Source organism: Chanos chanos, chromosome 10, assembly GCF_902362185.1.
Source record: "Chanos chanos chromosome 10, fChaCha1.1, whole genome shotgun sequence".
NCBI lineage: Eukaryota > Metazoa > Chordata > Actinopteri > Gonorynchiformes > Chanidae > Chanos > Chanos chanos.
In genome coordinates, this window is record NC_044504.1 from 3,432,868 (window position 1) to 3,452,606 (window position 19,739).

General features: G+C 41.5%; 1 protein-coding gene across 1 annotated transcript; it reads right to left on the reverse strand.

Moving 5' to 3' along the window:
• Positions 1-749: 749 nt before the first annotated feature.
• On the reverse strand, positions 750-18,302 carry LOC115822215 (aryl hydrocarbon receptor-like). Its single transcript, XM_030785937.1, has 11 exons — positions 17,779-18,302; positions 16,666-16,853; positions 9,302-9,417; positions 8,954-9,043; positions 7,482-7,611; positions 6,225-6,358; positions 5,332-5,534; positions 4,878-4,987; positions 4,100-4,241; positions 2,417-3,965; positions 750-978 (listed from the first exon to the last, which is right to left on the reverse strand). Exons 1-11 carry the CDS (start codon positions 17,844-17,846, stop codon positions 829-831), a joined length of 2,880 nt encoding a protein of 959 aa, XP_030641797.1. The 5' UTR covers positions 17,847-18,302; the 3' UTR covers positions 750-828.
• Positions 18,303-19,739: the final 1,437 nt, after the last annotated feature.

Sequence of the window (19,739 nt, forward strand, 5' to 3'; positions counted from 1 at the left end):
GCAATGGGGAGATTTTACATCAAATGGGACGAAACAGTCACGCAGTCAGTATATTAGTCTAGAAAAATAACGGGTTATAAATACCCTTTCTATTTGACAGTTCATTTATCATGATGACACAGGGGTCCCACTTTAGCCAATGTCAAGAAAACTGAAAAAGAGACAACATTAACAGAAAACAAATAATAATAATAATAATAATGATGGTTTTAAAAAATAATGATAAAAGAAAGCTCTACATACTAAACTATCTTAGTATTGTCTGTCCAATTGCCAACATTTCAACATTAAATAAAGCAAGAGGAAACAAAAAGAATGTCACATATTTAAATAATAGTAATAATATTAATAATAATATTAATAATAATACACAGTGTTTAAACTGTGCTACATTTAGACCACAGTAAAATCCGCCCTATTTACTGTGTCTAGTTATGGCTCCCTGCACTGACATTAGACAGAAAGTGCACTCTTCACTGTCATTCACAATAAAGACCTGTTAAACTGCAAAACCAGTCACCTTTAAAATGGCTCTGTCTTAATGTTCTTCCAGCTTTTCAAGTACTTGTGCAAATAATAATAATAATAATAATAATAATAATAATAATAATAATAATTTTCCACTAATTCTCATGGCTTTTTGTAAACATGATAATGAAAAACTGGATAAAAAATGGAAGTCTAACTACCAGAATTAAGAAGCTGTTTAACCAAAAAATGTTCTACTTAATTTGAACAATATCTTCAAATACTACAAAACTGGCGTTAGACCAGATAGTAGTTTAATGATTCGCAGGTGTAGTTCCTCTAAATAAATTGGTGTTCAGGTCAGATTAGAAAACCAGTGGGCTGTGGATCTGGGAGACTGGGAATCGCTTCCGGATGAGCCAGCACACCACTAGAGAGCGTTACTGCACTTCCATTGGGCAAGGCACTGCCTGCAGCATAGCCGACATTGGGAATACACCCATTCTCCATCTAGAACAAACAAACAAATTATTCTGGTTGTTTGGTCATGTTGTCAGTTTGCTTGTATTAAGAAATGCTTACAAATCAAAATAGCATTGTGAAGAAACATGTCTTGCTCCAGCTGTATGCTGTGGAAAGCAGAGATTTAAAAAGATGAGGGGGAGGGGGGAGCAAAAAAAAAAAAAAGCCTTCAGACTTATCTTGTGGGTTAAATCATTCAGTAAAATTAAGAATATTTATAAGCATTTGATTGCTGTCCCTTAACCTGGTAGAAGTCATCTCAGGAACTGAGAGATGCATTGTGACCCCATATCACAATATATAACTCACAAAAAAGGATTTTCAAACCAATTCTCAAGCCTACTTCTCTCCCTCTTTCGTTAGGACAGGTCAGCGGTAAAAAAAAAAAAAAAAAAAAAAATTGGCTGGATCAGAAAAAGCTGACTCAGTCTATTCCATTAGCACAGTCTATTAGCATATTCTATCTCTCAGTGTCATGCTCTCTTCAGCACCCTGCTCTCTGCCCCTGTGCATCTTTATTAGGTCATGGCAGACAAGTGAATTTTTAGGTCAGAGGAAAAAAAAAAAGGGAAACAGCCGCTTGGCAGCCCAGCTGAGCTTTCTACTCCTGTCCTCACAATTTACACCAATGACACTGAAATGTACAAAGATGCAAAGAACGGGGATTAATCATTTAAGATTCCAAAAATGGCTCCACATATAGCTTTTAGTGGCCATGTCCATACCAAATACATTATTTCTTACTGTCTTTCTTCCCCTCCTTCCTTCTGTCCATAATGCAATGATTTGGAAGGGCTATTTGAACCACTAAGGCTGACAACCTGTCCAGTAATCAGCCAGAGTGGACTCCTCTGCATTTCTTTCACAAATCCAGCCTTAAAATGAGTTTGAAGGCAGAAGATTTCAGTGTATTTCAGTATGGCCAATGAAGATGCATGTTTGGTATCCCTCCCCATTTTATGCTCTAGTTATTGCCCCCTCGTATCATTATAGTCTCTCCCAAAAAAATAATATGATTGACTTTGCCCAGAATTTATCCAAATTAGACTCAGATATTGTCCTTCCAAGACTGTCAGACCTTCGGTGAAATGCTGCCCCTCTTTCAACTGTAGCTGAGGAATTAAATCTGCTCCACTGATATCTGATTGTCGTTGACAAAGTTGGTTACAACTCACAGCTTACTCTTCTCTTTATGTATTACACATTTTACAGTCAGACTTCCTGACCCTATGTTATAGAGCTAGAAATTGAGCTACTGGTTCTTAAATGCCACAGGGATTTTGACACCACAGTACTGTTAGCTGTTAACTTTCAGTTACTGAATAAATGATTGTCACAAAAAAACAAATAATTATGATTAAATGAATAGAGATAATATTTGTCAGCGTGTTAAAAGTGTTTACAGCACTGGTCTCTTCTTTTTTACCTTGCTGCTCTGTACTGCATCATGAGATTCTGACATAAACATTTCGAACGGGTCCTGTGTAGGTATCTGCCCACGCGTCGGGCCGTCACCCAGGATCTGCTGCGAAAAACTGGACAAGACCTGAGCCAGCTGCTCTTGTCCTTTCTGATAAGATGCAACGGCTGCTCTTGTCCCCTGGTTGGCACCAGTTTCTTGAGGCAACCCACTGTTGATTGTAAAATTCAAACAAGGAATGGCTGCCAGGCTATAATCCACACAAGCATTCACTGCAGTCCCAGTGAGTGCAGAGTTTGCGTCGTAGAAGTAAACATGACCATTTGTTGTTTGTCCCTGGTGACTGTGATTATAAACTTGCATGTAGTCTTTGCTCATGGCATGGTCTAGGCCAACAGCATTACTCGTACTCATAGGGTAAACCCCATTGAGACCGTAGCCTCTTTGAACTGTGGGATACTGGGGATGGAGATGAGGAATCTCCCCATGTTGTCGTTCCTGGAGGTACTGCTGGTGTTGCTCAGTAGTTTCTCCATTCTGCACAGACATCTTTTGTTTGTTACACTGATTGTCAAGTCCACTGGACCTGGTTGCTACAGGGTGATCCAACCAGTCACTTTCCTGACGTGAATAGTCCTGTTGCTCTTGCCTCTTCACCACATGCTCCTTTGAATGACTGCCAAGACCCCAAGTGTCTAGAGCTGCTTTTGCTGGTGTCACGCCCAGGTGTTGTTGCATCTGCTGAGACAGCTGTACAATGGGCTGCTGACCAATCAGAGGTGGCCGAGGGGTAACATACCGCCCCTGCACGCTGAGGGAAGACGTAGGGCAGGTTTCCGGCCCTGTGGTTGTGGCTGTTAGTAATGTTGTCGGTGTTGAGGTTGAAGGCACCTGGCTTTCCATCTTTTGCTCAAGGGAATCATGAATGTATGTCAGAATCTCATCATTGGTGAGCAAATCATCCAGTGTGGGCACCCTGTCCGGGTCCATTTCAACTCGGATCATCCGCTCATCCAGCAAAAGCAGCTCAAGATCCTCTGCACTCAATCCGAGACCGTCCAAAGCGCTAAACAGCTCCCTGTTAGAACAACCGTCCAAATCCCCAACTACCTTGCCTCCCAAACACAGTGATTCCAAGGTGTCCAGAAGGGGGTCAAAAGTTGATTCAGGCAGTCCCGGAGTTAAAACAATATTCTCAGTTTCACTCCAATCTCGCAGAGCCTCCGAAGCTTTACAGTGAGCGATGTGAGGTAGTTCCTCCAACGAGCCAAGCAAACTGCTTTGGAAGGACATCTTAGGTTCTAAAGCTGGCTGGCACACATAGACAGACTCATCCTGGCTCATGAGTGCACCGAGCAGGGAACATGGGTCCAGGATATCCTTGGAGTCGGTTCGGCCCTTTTTGGATTTGCTGCTTGTCTTTGCATTGCTCTGACGATCCTCATTATATCCTGATATTGGATGGCTTGTATGGTAGAGCGTAGCCTCTCCAGTGGTGAAGGTAAAGGGGAGGTGCAGAGAGCGTTGCCTGAGATATTCTCCGCCTTCTTCCTCCCTAGAAGATGCAAAACAATGGAATTTCAAATTCTTGTTTCTTGTTCTTTGCGCATATTATCTGTGATCAGACATCATTTACTAACATCATCAAATGCAAGATGCTAAGACAAGAGCCGTTTGTGACGGACTTACACAAGGGGTCTCTGGGTGGCAATGATGTAATCGGGCTTGCCATTTTTGTATACCAGTCTTGCATTGGCCTGTACCCATTTCCAGTTATTGTCCTTGGTGAGGAGCCGGAATACCGTCAGTCCACTCTCGCCTGTCTTCATCACTGTAAGCACAAGATGAGATAAGCTGGTCATAACCAAACAGAATACAAAATTAGTGCACAACAAGAGATAAAGAACAAAATGATCTTTTACCGGGGCGTATGTATTTGAAATGAAATGTATTTCTGAAAATGAGCAACAACCGCTAGCTAATCTGCTTTATGGCTGGCTCAGACTCTGCTAAGTTGAATAAGGATAGACTTCCTGGTGCAACCCTGAGGTACATGTTTCAGGATAACCATTGCACTCTGATGGGAAAGGATTTGTCCCCTGTCTCCGTGCCCTTGCTGCTTTTCAGATTTGTACAATCTGCTTCCTAATACAAAGGGATTATCTGATAAACTATAGTAAGTGCTGCGGCCAGGGTTTGGTGACCTGGTGGACAGCAATGTGGACCTCTCCGATAAGAGCTGCGTTTAACTGGACTTGCTTCTGCTGGGACAGTTCGGGCATGATAAAACAGAAATCATAACATTGGACTTGCCGTTCCCCACTGAGATGCTGTGGTTAGTCACTGTCTGTTACTTCTGGAGTCACTGAATTATTATAATATGGCGTGTAATTTTCAAAAGAAAGCTTTCTATAATCTTGTCCATTAAAATGAAGTGAAGGGCAGCTAAGTGAGAGTTCATGCTTACTCCGAACGTGGTTTTCAGCGCAGTACAACATGTCCGCAGCATGGATGAATTGGTAACCGGACCCTCGAGCTCTCAACTCAGCTTCAGTATACCCCAGGACAATTTTACCCCTGTGTAGCAATAAGATTTTTATATGACCAGTGCAGCAACCTCAGAACCATGCAAATCAGCATTGCTAAAGGACCCATCTAAGTTACTAAGTTATCTCGGCTGTTGCTACAGGATCCATCTAAGTAGAAGTTAAAATGGCTGCTTACAAAAGATATCACAGTTCTCTCTCTTTTTTTCTGACTCTGATTCTGACAAGTGCTGTTGGCATAATGCTCTAGATCCTAAAAGTTGTAAAATTAGATGATAGAACTGTCCCTTTTTCCTCATTAATTTTGACATCTGTTTTGTACCATTGATTATCATGGCATTCAACTAAGCATATTAGCATCAAAAACAAACAAACTTGGCATCGCAGGCCATGGGAGTGAAGTCCAGTTTGTGCTTGGTTCTGAAGATCATATTCTTGGTCCTGATTTCCAAAATGGAGGGAGGTAGAAGCGGGCTTGCGATTGCAAACAGTGCCAGCTTAGGCGGTGCTTTCACCGCCTCCTCCCAACACCGGCTCTGGCCATGCAGGAATTTCAGCCTACCTTGTAGATTCAGAGCCTACGAAAGATGGAAAAAGAGACAAATCAGTTTGCTCCAGATATTTCTGACTGCTCTCTGGCAATATCTTAATCAGAGATCTTCAGCAGGGCGGTCAGCAATCCCTAGGCGGTCCTCAGAGTTACTGCAGGGGGTCCGCCAAATTATCTGATCCCAAACTTTTTTTTCCTTCCAAAAATTAAAATATGTCCGAAAATACACATCAGCATAAATACAACCTGTAACCTAAAGATAAATCTTCCTATTTGTTAAAAAAAAATTACAATATTGAAGATACCCATGAATCCCCTTGTGGACACCTGAAATGTTACAGGTAGGAGTTGTTGGACTTTACTGGTAGGTGTGCGAAATTTACCGTTAAGTTTGCCTTTAGGCTTTAGGCTTTAGGACCCAGCCGATACATATCATAACCTAGATTCATATCAAAAGGACATGACAGGATGCCCTCTTAGGCGCAAACGAGCAAGTACAATGAATAAGGAGGGGGAGGGGGGCACATGTTGAAAAACGTTGAAAACCCCTGTTCTAATAAACAGCTCACATCTTCATGGGTAAATTACAGGGCATTATGAGACAGGCAATTCTAGACAGGATATGACCTATGACACTCAGTGATGCTCAGTCATGCACTGGACAGGAAGGAAGCCCATAGCCAATTATTTCTCATTTTTTAGAATTAAGACTACTGACCAGGAATCCAGAGGAATTGTCCAGGAGACATCGAAAGCGACACACAAAACTCCTCTCCAGGAACGAGGAGTTCTCAGGTGGCAGCTCCTCTGGGTTATAGGACTCCAGGGAGGAGCCACAATCTTGCTCCACTTCTGAAGAACAAAACATATGGCCACATCTGCATATTAAACCATGCTCTCTTACCGCTCAAGAACAACCCTTGATTTGTTCACTGCCTGCTGTTATCTGATCAAATGCTGTGTATCAAACTGACGTTTGCCCACATGGCCTGATGGAAATCGAACCGTTCACTCGACATGAGCTGGCTCAAGATACTCAGTTGTGTGTGGACTTTTGTGAGCAAAGCTCTCTATGAACCCTGTAAAACTGTCTGATGATAATTGGCTAGGTACAGTCCTGATCTCAGATGCACTGGCAATAGCATGTCTTAGCTTTCACCTCCTCGTTGGAAGTTACTGTCCTGTGACAAAGAGACTTGATGGTATTGAAAATGGTTGAAGTCCTCCCCCAGTGATTTTGAACAGAAGGGCAGCTTAATATCATGAATTAGAATTCAAATGTTCTGAACCACGCTTCTCATTATTGCCTGAATATGGAAAAGCTGAGAGATTCTGATTCAAAGAGCTCTATAAATCTCTATAAATATGCTCAAAGGTATACACATTTCCTTAACTATTCACCGAAAATTAGGAGCGAACAAAAGTTATGAAAGAGCAATTAGAGAGCTTTTTTGGGCAAAATGGCTATCTCGTGGCTGTAATAATCCACTTACTACTGGTTAATGTTGAGTACCCACTCCCAAGTCTACCCTTACAGGGTCTCTGCTAAGGCAAAGATACTTATGTTATTAGCCTTTAGGGTCAGTTCCACTCCTGGCATGTCATATGACAGTATTTAACTAGCAGCGGGAAGATTACGCTCAACCAGGACACAGAGAGGGGTGAGCATGCCAGTGTCTCAGTTATTGTCTTTGGTAATGAGCGTTTATGATTGAATAAGGACTCTGGTAATGCAGTAAGGATTGGTGCATTAGTTGCTGTCTTGGTTTTTTTCTTTCTCTCCAAGCTGTTTTCTTAATGTTTAAGCAAAGGAGAGACATTTGAATGAAAATGCTGGGATTGAATACCAAAATAGGAACGTTGACTGTGTAGAATTCACAACCTCGAGTCTTTCTCTCCACATTTGAGGGAACCATGAGATGACGTGTGCTGTTTTGGGTTGAAGAGTCATGTGACAAGCATGCGAGGTCATTACCTTGAGAAGCTTCCAGAGGAGCAGAGTGAGAAGTGGAGGAGGGGTTGAACGCCCAGTGGAGGTTCTTCCTGAGCTCCTGCTGATCTTCTGTGTGGACCAGCTCAAACACACTCTGATGCATAACGTCAGTCTGAAAGACAGAAGGGGGGGGGGGTGAGAGAGAGAAGAGAGAGAGGTACTCATGATAAAACATACGCTCTAAAAAAAACATGCTGCGAGTGTACATTTGAGATTGAAGAGACTTAAGGGAAAAACATGCTCCAAGTTTGTGTTTGATATCAGTTTGATGTAAAGAGAGACTTTGACGGTCCCTGGGGGCCTGTAGGATTATGAGCTGAAGAGTCTATCAGCTGACAGGCCCTACTTAAAAAATAGTAAGGAACATTAAATAAATAAATAATGTAACATTAGCACCTGAAATCCCAGGGTCTCCCCAAAATGACGTATGACAACAAAAAAAAGTCCATTTTCAGAATAAGACAAGTACACATATTTCATAAACAAGCACGCACTTGAAAACAAAACACTCCAAGCAGTTCAAAGGGTTCTTAGAACCATTTTACCACTAACCCCACATTTAAAAGGCATTTAGAACCATTTTACAACTAACCCCACATTTAAAAGGCATTTAGAACCATTTTACAACTAACCCACATTTAAAAGCCGTCCTGTACAATCGTCTCCCAACACTTCAAAGTGTTGTCCGCGCAAAGCCAAACCTTTTAACACGATCAATCAGCTGAGTTCAAAGTCCTGTCAGATGAGCATAGGTCAGAGACCAGCTTAGCTCATTAGCATCAAGACAGTCCTCCTTATGTGAGTTTTCCTCATGAAGAACCCAGTGCCTGATCTCTCAGTGTGTGTTTGTGTGTGTGTGTGTGTGTTTGTGAGGCAGGGTTAACGTAAAATGATCTAACAATGCTGATTATGCGTTAAAACGTAACTGACGCATAACGAATGTTATTTTTCTAGAGGTGTGCCCATCTTTTTTAGCTTGTCTGTACCTCCTAAAAGGAACTGATCTGGTCAATTTACACAACACAGACCAAGTCAGAAAATATAGGCATTTCTTTTCTCAAAGCAGCCAGTGTTACATCATTTTCAATGTAGAAACAACTACACCACCGCTCTAGAAAACTTTCATATACAACACTGAACTCCACGTCACTTGCTGCTGTAATACACAATCACATTTCACACACATACAGAAAACTGCATCGAAGACACTAATTCAAAACACGCACACAAAAGTAATGATCCAAATACCATCAGATAACCAACCACGTCACCATGATATGGAGAGGTCATGTAGAAGGTTTCAGACCCTGTCATGTTTTCCTAGACATTTACTTTTTTTTTTTTTTTTCATTGGAAAGTGACCTTAAATCTCAGATCTATGTGTTTTAAGAGGTGACTACCCAAGAATTAGCTCACAGAGGGGAACCAGTGGGAGGTTGTTTTACAGACAGTACCTGGTGGAAGCCCAGGTAATCCTGAATGGTGTGGGAGGAGTAGAATATGATGCCATCAGCAGTGATTACCAGCACAAAGCCATTCAGAGCCTGGGATTGAAAAAGACATGGGAGTGCTTGTTACATACACACCTGACGGGGAAGAAATAAGAATATTATTGCGTTTGAAAATGGAACATAACTGTTTATAGAGTGCAGTTGTTCAAGGAGTAACAGAGGATTTCTAAATGAAACATTCCCTCTAAAATTCAAATACTTGTCTGCCCAAAAAAAACAGACAATTCAAATTTGTGTAGACAGTTATATACACCGTGGGTTGTGGTATTTTTGAAGGTCCAGATCTCTGACCTGCAGGAGAAGTTCACTTTCGGGGTTCCAGCTGCTTGGCAATCCCACAGTTTTACTGCAGTCATGATTATCAACGCTGGATGCCACTCCATTGCAATTATGGTTCTTCACAGCCACTGGGGAGAAAAATACAGGGAGAGAGAGAGAGAGAAAGGGCTTTGTCACTGTATTATGGTTTATAAAGCACTGCTATGCAGGTCCTGATGCTTTAGGTTTAGTGCAATACATATTCTGAGTGCACTGGTAGTAAGTTCTTTAATCAGAATTCATCCAATTCCATCCTGTCATTTGCTTTCCAAAGCACATAAGTTTCTTTGTCACCATTTGATCTAAATAGATAATTCCTTTGGAGCCACAAGTTCAGCACATTTATTAGCTAAATAACGAATACATTTAAAAAATGCAGCATTGTTGTAAAGGTCAATTAGGGTCAAATGAGGTGACAGATCCTCCAGGTGTCAGTGTGTATTTACAATACATGTTTTCTGTCATTTTTTTCTCCTTTTCCGTCCATGCTGGCAAAAAAATCTACCGAGTTCCTTCTGAAGAACTACCATCGTTCACGCCACCTTATGGAGCTCTGAACTGTGGTCCCCGCTCACTTCAGCAATTTAACACTGAAGGAAAGTTAACAAGGTCACATTCTGTCAAACCAAATATCTTGTCAGTTAACATCTGCTAACATGGTAAGAAGGAACCAGTCTGATTCAGAGTGCTGGGACTGACTCAGACCTGTGTGTATGTGGTCAAATGGTCATGAAGTGGCCATGATTGGTGGAAATGCATTTAGGCTCTAACATAAACACGAGACACCATGTGATTCTAGCACAGCAGGATATGGAGCATAAGGGTTTTGTGGGGACGTTTCACTGAGTGAAGCCATGTTAGCGTGTGCGAATGCACACTGATGCCCACGGACGTCATGACAAAAGGAAAGTGTCTAATTTTTATCTCATTTTTACCCGAGCCCCGTGTGCCGAACCATAATGACCTTTTAACCTTTTCAGGCATACGCCTTATTGGGGTTGGAGCCTGTCCTTTTGTCTCAGGAAAACTTCAAGCTAATGGATAATGACAGGAAAAACTAGGAGAGAAAGACAGGGAGAGATAGCAGGAGTGCTGAACACCACACCTAATGGAAACTGCTCAGTGTGAGGCCACAGGGTCTGGCTGCATTTACTGAGTCAGAGAAAAAACAAAACAAAAGAAAGGGGAAACCCATCTGACCTCATTCCTCCAGCAATGTGTGTCATCTCAAGGCTGTTACTGTTTGTGAATTAAAGAATTTGTTTAATAATCAAACGTGATCATTAAAAACTAAAGGAATGTAGATAGATATGAACACATACATGAATGATATTAATTTCATATTAATAAATGATATAAAACCCTCTGATTTAAAAAAAAAATGCTGTGCTGCAAATGATGTTTCTAAACTGAACGAGTCTTTATTCACTGCATGTGATCTCATGAGAGTGTGTGTGTGTGTGCGTTTCTGTGTTTGTGTCTGTTTGTGTGTATAGGTGTATACGCATTGTGTATCTGTGTGTGCGTGCGTGTGTGTGTGCGTGCGTGTGTGTGTGTGCGCGCGCATGTGTGTGTTTATACATGAGAACACAAACATATTTCTGCATATATGCATGTTGCAGTTTATGCTTCCATGCACAGTGAGCTTTTGTGGGTTTGACTCATAAACCCGGTAACAGCCCTTAAGCCCTCCATCTCATCCACCAAGAGCCAATGTCAGAAACATCAACTCTTCACATCATGCACACGACATGTTCTTTACTGGACCTCTCATATGCATTTTCAGTCTTTATATAGGCAACACGCCAGCTGCTGACACACATCGCGTGACGATGTGAGGTACTGTGTGACTGTAAAGCAGGATCTCAATGGCTCTCTTAAGCTCGCTAGGCGATTTCCTAACCAGCCTGTCAAAGACAGCTTAGTGGATATTGATGCTATTGCGGTGGGTTCGTCACCGCGCTGCATGGACGATCGCATGGGATCCACGGCCAGCACATCTGCGGCTGATCAGCAGGACAATGTGTACCAACCTGGGCAGTGTGCGCACTGTACAGATTATTACAATTTATGTAATATTGAATCCATCTGTCAAAATGATTCCCTTCATAGTTACAGAAATCTTTGGAGTTATGGATATTTCTCTGTGTTGTTGTTGTTGTGGTTCTTTCTAAATCAGAACATGAATGACTGTGAAGCCATAATTTACTGATGGATTAACTGTAGAGAGAGAAAGAATCTTAATTGTCCTCTGTTTTGCTATGGCTTTTTCATGTGGTTAAGGAGCTACATGCATTGCAATATAAACTTTTTTCAAATAGGAGTGCTACAGAAATACATACTGTTTAGGGCTTTCAATACAATAAATATATACATGCATAATAATCCAACATATTTAATGTACTCTCAGCTCAGGACAAAGAGCACAATCCCCTTTGCCCTCATTTTAACTGAGAATGTGATGAAGCACCAAGTGACCCAGATCATCAAACAGCCTGTGAAAGAGGCACACAGCACAGAGTGCAAACTCAGTGCACTGATAACAGATAGTTGACAGTGAACCCTCAATGCACAGGTTTACAGAGTGGGGGCCGGGGGGGGGGGGTTAAATATTCAACCTTGCCAGCGCACATTGTGTGCTTACATCTCCATGTGAGGGGGGGGGGGGGGGGGGGGGTGCGACCAGTTAGAAAAAGAGATTTTAAGTGACTGCGTGTATTTCCTGGCAATGAGCCAAACATTTAACGATCCCATTTTGGATCTCATATTAGTCTGAATTAACGTTAGACATAAGTTATATTGCGTATTTCATATGCTATTTTCATATGGGGTCATTCTCATTTGAACAGTGGATGTGAAAATACAGAGCAGCATCTACCTGTTTAAACGATATGTTGTATTCACATAAGAAATTGAAGTTAGACATACATAATACTTAATAGTGATATATATAAATGTGTGTGTGTGTGTGTGTGTGTGTGTGTGTGTGTGTGTGTGTGTGTGTGGGTTTTTTTTACATCAATTCCTTTAAATGCATTTTGCCATCTCAGCGTATTCAACAACATGCCACTGTTAATATTGGGATTAAGCAGCTGTCCGGGGCTCTTCACAACCTTTTTAATCCTGATGCAAAGCTCCAGCAAATTTTTCCCATCACACAAGCAGTCATTTAAATGGCTATCCTCTCAACATAACTGACAGTCAAACCTAACAATAAAAATATATCCCGAGGATCAAAACAAACACACAAGCAAATATTCAGATAATTCCTCATTCTTAGGGACTGGATTCACAGTAAGCCCCTGTCAGTAAATGATGTGATTTGTTATTTGCATAGTAAGACGTTTGTAACTGTCAAAAATGAGAAAAATGAGCCTGGAGAGATACGTCCAAACATGAGACGTGATTTTGTGCTGTCTTTAAAACTGCAGTAGTTTCTAAGCTCATGTCAGATGGGTTCATTAGAGACTGCTGGTGAGTCCCACAGCGGTGATATCACTGGGAAGCATTACCAAACATTCATCAATATCTTCCTTGAAGTTCCTCTTCCCTAAAAAACATCAAGGACAGGGGTAGGGGCGGCTTTTCCTGAGAGAGGGGACAGCCTCTGGCGTCTTTTCACCGCTACCAAAGCCCGAATGGGGCATGTAAATTAGGAGAAATGTTGACAGTTCCTACAGGCTTCTTCAAAAAAAAAGAGCAATACCAATATGTGACTCATTCTGTCCTCTTGCTGCTGAGGCAAATGGGTATGCGTGTTAACGAGCGCATGTGCGTGAGCGTACATCTGTGTTCATAGGAGTGCGTATGTTAATTATGCTAACGCTGGGTGAATAGAGTTCCTTCCTGACTGACAGGCCTTAAATATAGCCATGCTTATTCCCAGGGCCTCTGTGAAAGCTCAATGAATGAACACGCAACACGCACACACATGAATGACTGCAATGTGCACGAAAACACCCACCCGCCCCCACAAACACACACACACACACACACACACATTACCCCAGACATTCATGATCAGCCAAATACAGCTTGTCTGTTTTTCCCACTGAACTGGTTTTCATATGTAGGTGACAGGACCATGGATTTTTGGCTCTGAGCTGAAATGTTCTGTTATGTGATCTCTAATCATCCAGCTTCAGTCATGGATCAAGCATGCTCATGTAGCGTATGTGTGACACTATGGAGATAGCACGACAGTGTGACACCATGAAGAGTGATGGAAACCGATGGCAACTGTGCACACCAAAAGAAAAAGAAAAAAAAAAACGTATTTCTTTAGAGTCGCTGTATCGTTGATGTATCTTTTTCATTTCGCATATGAAATGACAGACACGAGAAAAACACACAATGCTCACTGATATGACGTTTTTGTTTAGCATTTTCAGACACCGTTTACCCAATGAGGTTCCTCTTTCTCTCCAAACAACGTAACAAACACACGTCTTCACTATTTACACCCTTACCCTCATTTCATCAAGTGAGCGGTCAAACCATTCCCCCAACACTCGGAACCTGGGTCATTTGGATGAATCACCACTGGACGCTGGGTGAGGTGGACAAAAAGATTGTCCATTCCCAGAGAACAATTCCAAGCGTATGTCAAGAATTCTTCGAAGAATTCCCCTAATAGGGTGAGCTATGTTAACTATTCCACAGCTTGAGTAGGAAATTCTCCAATTTAAATATGGCTGAGCAGAGACAAGTGGCTTCGTTCACCCCCTGCCCTTTGCCTGCCCTCTGTAATGATCATATGTGGCTCGTCCCACACAAAGAAAGGGGGTGCCATAATCCACTTTAGTGGTTTAAGAAACCAAAAAGACAAACAGATAGGGGGCACATGCACTTATGGAAAAATCTGATACATCCATAAGCCATTAAGCCTTCAGCCTTCCACACTCAGACCTTCCCTCTGGTCGAGGCATGTGGTACCAGTATCATGACAGTCTGAACTTTTGATACAAATGACAGAATTCCATGGGGTCAATATTAAATTTGTCTTAACGTAATTTAAAGTAATTTAAAATCTAATGCTTTAAACTAATATTTAGATATACAAGCTGATAAACAACAGCAAAACATGACCTTAGTTCGAAGGGAAAACCATTAGTCGAATCACCTTAACAATGGTTGAATTGTACTCCTCAACATTCAAGGGGTCTCTATGCATCATTATTGGGGTTTGTGACTGTGAACAGTCGGGAATTCTATGATGTTATATATAACTGTCTCTCGTTGGAATGTATGGGGGTGTTCTGGTGAGGTTCTGTCTCTGTCCCTCTGTTGGTAAAGGTTGGCTCCAGGTTGATTGTTTTGGCGACCTTGACTGTGTCTCTCTCAACTGAATCAATCCCTCAACGGAAGAGCTGGACCCAGTTTACAGAAGGAGCAGCTGGACAGGATAATACCATCCAATGGATTAACCAGACTCCACAAGGCTTTGTTTAAGATGGAAAAGTCTCTTGATTACACACTCACTCTGTGAGGCCCCAGCTGATTCAAAGCCTCATAACCCTTACAACACACACAGCTCACACTGAGCCATAATGACAATTTGAGTATCAAGTGGTCTGAATCTCATCAACAAAACATTAAGGAAAGGGCGTGAGCATTTTTTCTATGAAAAATATAACATCACTGCATCCTCCCAAAGATTACCTCCAGAGTAGTCCTGAGGGAATCTTTGGTTAAATATGATTAACGTAATGAGATGAATAGCTTCGGTAATTAGACCTCATGATCTAGGACTTTGCCGACAGCATCTTGAATTTAACTTCTGCTGTATGTCGTTCAAAGCTAATGTAGACTGTCAAACCACTAAAAAGGCCTTCTGTAATGCTCAGAGACCCTGAGGGAAGCTCTAGTCCAAGGACGTTCAAACTATGCAATGTTTACATGCATCAAGGTAAGGTTAGACCTGAGGTCGTTTGATTTCAAGCCAGAGACGAATGAACATCTGAATTGCCCAATTCTCAGAGAGAGATGGATGTGTTATATAAGGCTAAGTCCGCACCATGGCGGCATAAGTATGCAACAAAGAACGCAAAAAATGTGATTTTGAGACGTTTTAAAGAAACAAACATACCATTTATCAAACATACCACTGATTACTGATATGTCCAACCCTGGCAGGCAGTTTCTATACAACATATCAGGTGTATTGGTAACCAGTGGACAAGCAAACCTAAAGAAAGGTTGGAGGTTGTGTAAAAGACACACTGGAAACAAAAACTGCATTATTTCACTAAAATCCAATAAAAAAAAAAATTCCACATCATTTCTGAGCACAGAGGCATAGCATGGTGTCAGCGATTTATCCTGAGTTTACCTCTGAGCCAGCAGGTCTGACACAAACCATGAGCACTTAGAGAATTTTACACCCTTCACAAAACACATTCACAAAGCGACCTCTCTCTCTCTCCCTCCGTGCATCTCTGAAAAACTCCCCTAAGCGTGGGTATAGGATGCTGCCCACCTATACCCAAAACAGCCATTTTAAAGAACCACAATGTTTTAAATAAAAATGTCCTTGCTTCCATTTCATAAATTCTTTACACTATTGGGTTTTTTCCCCCTCTTCTCCATTATTTATGCTGTAAAAACGCTCCACAGTCACGCTGCTGCCTTCTCATTCAGAGGCGGTCTCTGGTAATATTAACTTTTCTTTTCGCCCGTCGCAGAAACCGAAGAACATCTTCCCTTGTTATGTGCCATTGTTTCCTCAACGCGAAAATATCTCTCTGGACATCTTCGCGGTCTCCTTTTAGTAGGAAAATAAAGGAAACATCAAAAGGCCATGAAATATTGAAGCGCTTTCTGACAGGGGGTTCGGGGGGCTGGGTGGGGGGTGGGGGTGGGGGGGTGAACTGATGGGGCAGGGTAGTGCTCTTGATGGTGCTGGTTCAACATCGTACTTGATGAAGTGTACCTTCAAGGTGTCAGGAAACAGACCGTGTGAGGTCACAAGGTTAGCCATTACCATCTCAAAGTTGCCACAGGATTGCAAGGTACAGGGGAAGGAAATATGCCCTCTACGTGAGCATCTAATAAAGTTTGTTTTTTGACTGTTGCTGAACAAAAGTTGAATCTCAGCCCCCCCCCACACACACACACACAAAAATCATTGTAAAATCAGTTGTTACTCTGTAAGTAACACAACAGTAACAGATGTGTTGGTTCAATAAGGGACTGCATTACTGCTGTGAAACGCACAGCTGGCATACCTGAAAGTTGACAGAGAAAGCTGTCATTAAGTTTGTCTAGTTCTACATGTCAACATCCCACTCCTTTTGCTCTGTCACCTGGCTCACATGCAGACCACCATGAGCTCTTACCTCTGAAGAAATTCTTTGCCCGTAGGTAACTAACACTGAGGCGGAGGATGGAGAGTTTGTCCAGGGTGGAGGTGACCTCCTCCGGGAAAGGCAGCAGGTTGGCAAGCCGTTCCAACTCGGAGTTCAGCCTGTCCCTATGACGTTTGGATGGGTTGGATTTGGTCCCTTCAGAAGCGGGCTGTTTGACCCTGGGGTAAAGCGACATGTGACTTTTTGGATGTATCCATATTCTTCATACTCTTATGCTTCATGAGTTAAAGGACGGGAACATGAAATGAGTTCTTTTTTTTTTTTCCTCAAATTGATATAAAAAGAACTAGCCTGGAACGTGAAAAAAACTACCAAATGCCAACCAAACCAAGAGTTGGAATATGAGTTTCTGGATGCGTTTTACACAGAAAAAGAAATAACTGTCAAAAAACATTCCCAAATCAACAGAACTGAATTATGACACAGCGTTTTGTAATATGTAAATACAGGCTTAATGTAATTAATTGGAATACAGAAATGATCTGGTGTGCCTGTTTAATAATATTAAATTAATTATTAACAATTCAGCAGATTCGCAATGAACGCCTCTTCTCCTCGCGTTCGTTGTAATATTATCATGAGTAGCCGACAGGTAATGACTGTACACGTTTACAAGGTATGTATTGCAGTGCCAGAGGCTGTTGTGCGTAACATATTGTGAATGGGTTTGTTTGTATTCAAGTTGTCACTAGATATGGAAAGTATCCCCGAGTACATTACATATACATTGTGTTCAATGACTACATGATTCCTGTAATAGCTGCAAAAAGTAACCTAATGAATAGTTCGTGGATTGCATTCAAAACGTCTGTGGCTCACGTGTGTGTGTGTGTGTGTGTGTGTGTGTGTGTGTGTCTGTGTGTGTGTGTGCGTAAGTAAATATTTTGCCTGTCCTATTTACGCCTCAAGCTCCATGAACTTGAATCCACAAAGACTGCCGATGGTCCCAGTTCAGCCAGCCGTAAGGAGGTTGGCCACAAGCAGATAAGCGCAGCAATGTCAGAGAGCTGCACTTGCTTCTTATGTTTGAAATATCGTATACTCATATTTAGCTAAAATTTGGACAATTATATGTGCACTTACGTTCTCTGCACAGGTTTTCTTCGCTTACGTCCGGCATACATGCTGCAAGCGTGTATTTTATTTAACATACAATCGAATTGTGCTCAGAAAGTTGCATGTGGCTTCAAGAACAGTCATTTCGTTTCCAACGGGTGAAATGCATTAAGTCAAAACGCGTTTTTAAAAAAGTAAGGGTTATATTTATGTTGCTTGAAAATCCATGGACAGAGGAAAATCTCCTATCCGATAACTGTTAACAACATCGTGGTGCCTGTCCTCTCCACAATTCCATCGCTCAGTGGGCAAGCAGATCTACTGAAATCCAGAAGAACTTCTGAAGATTCGGGAAAGGCTGAATGTGACTCTAATCCGTCTGGAAGAATGCTGATCGCAGACAACTATTAAGTTTGAAATTAATAAAGTTATTATCAGCGATCGCAATTATTTAGGGTATATCCATTGGTCACTGCAATAGTGACGTGTTTCCGAACGCACAACGCTCCCAAAGTAGCAGCTTATCCCTTCGAAAGCGCGCAGCTCAGTATGCTACTCTAGTGTGGACATTTCTGTAAAATTACTTTGCAAAACCTCTGCTTCTTGGTTAACGAAACCTCGCATCATAGGCAAGAAATTTCCGACTCATGACTGTGCGCACGCATTCCTCCTGTGTCAGAGGCCGGCACAGATTTGCACGAGAACGAGCATGAGGATTAAACCAAAGAGTTGAACTAAGGGAAATGATTAAATCTCCTGGATACACGGGAAAGCACGTCAGAGCTTGCGCGTTCACGAGTTTGCTGTTTTGTCCAATCACATGTAAGATGAACGGGGCTCCCGTTTGCGCCCGTGCAGCCTTTGCTGTCACGGAGGTCATTGGTTGAACTTTAAGAAATCAGCGCAGAAAATAGCCTATACTTCTTCTTAGGAAAATCTTTATATTATATACATGTTTTGATTATTTCAGGAGTTGTAAACCACAGTGACAGTTAAAGTACAATATATGTCTTGAAAACTTGAAACTACTGAATATTTCGGCCCCACATGGCATGACACAGGGTGATTGACAATAATTGCCAAATTAACGAAAATTCAATACGCATGCTTCACACAGAAGAAAGACCAAGAGAGACTAGTAACAAGTCATTGTGCTATCATCTGAATTTTCACAGTAGTATCAGAGCATCAGTAACTACGTGATTTATTCAATTACGCAATTTACGTTGCGGATAAGAGGTTTCTGACTATGCAGAAGCAATTCACCGACCAAACACAGTTTCCACGGTGTTCTGTCCTCGACTAATGCAAACACACAAACAACTAAAGAGTGGATGAATAGATTTATTAAATAAAATCATGGCACATTGAATCAAATGATTCCACCCTGTAACGCTAAAGACCTCGATCTTCCATACCACCAGTAGGTGGAGATATTGGTCTGGATACGGGCTGTTTTACTGTCTGCACTTAACGTGGGAAACGTTAAATTAGTTTTGTAATCCTCTCTTTGACTTACATTGAGCCGATTCATGAAGTGCTATAATTAGATTTGTGTCATTCCCGGCTGTGATACATGAAGACCTCTCTCTTTTACATCACTGATGAAGTGTTGACATTTCTTTGTTCTTGTTTAGAAGTTCTGATTGATAGTCCCACATATAATTTGAAAATAATGATAGACAAAAGACGCTCAAGCCTGGTAGTAATCAACAAAAGGAAATTTTAATTTGTATTGCATATTTGCAGTGTCATCAGGACATACCAAGTCAGATGTGCATCAATGACAAAAAGACGTTTTAAAATTCCTAAAAAGTGATCTGCACTCATTTTTTTCTTCGAGAGTCTTACCTAATCACCATACTGTTAAAAGGATAATGTTTGAAAAGTTTGAAAGATGTGGCTGAGTGATCTGTAGAAATATTTATGAGCAAGAATGAATGAATGTACAGGTTAAGGTGCATGTTTAAATGTAACCTAGCCTGGTG

Excerpts from the sequence above, each read along its gene's own strand:
- LOC115822215 (XM_030785937.1), bottom strand. The coding sequence starts at position 17,846 with ATGTTAAATAAAATACACGCTTGCAGCATGTATGCCGGACGTAAGCGA. Across the intron at positions 4,242-4,877 it reads CGCTGAAAACCACGTTCGGA|TGATGAAGACAGGCGAGAGT; the intron begins GTAAGCATGAAC and ends TTGTGCTTACAG. Across the intron at positions 979-2,416 it reads ATGCAGTACAGAGCAGCAAG|ATGGAGAATGGGTGTATTCC; the intron begins GTAAAAAAGAAG and ends TGTTTGTTCTAG.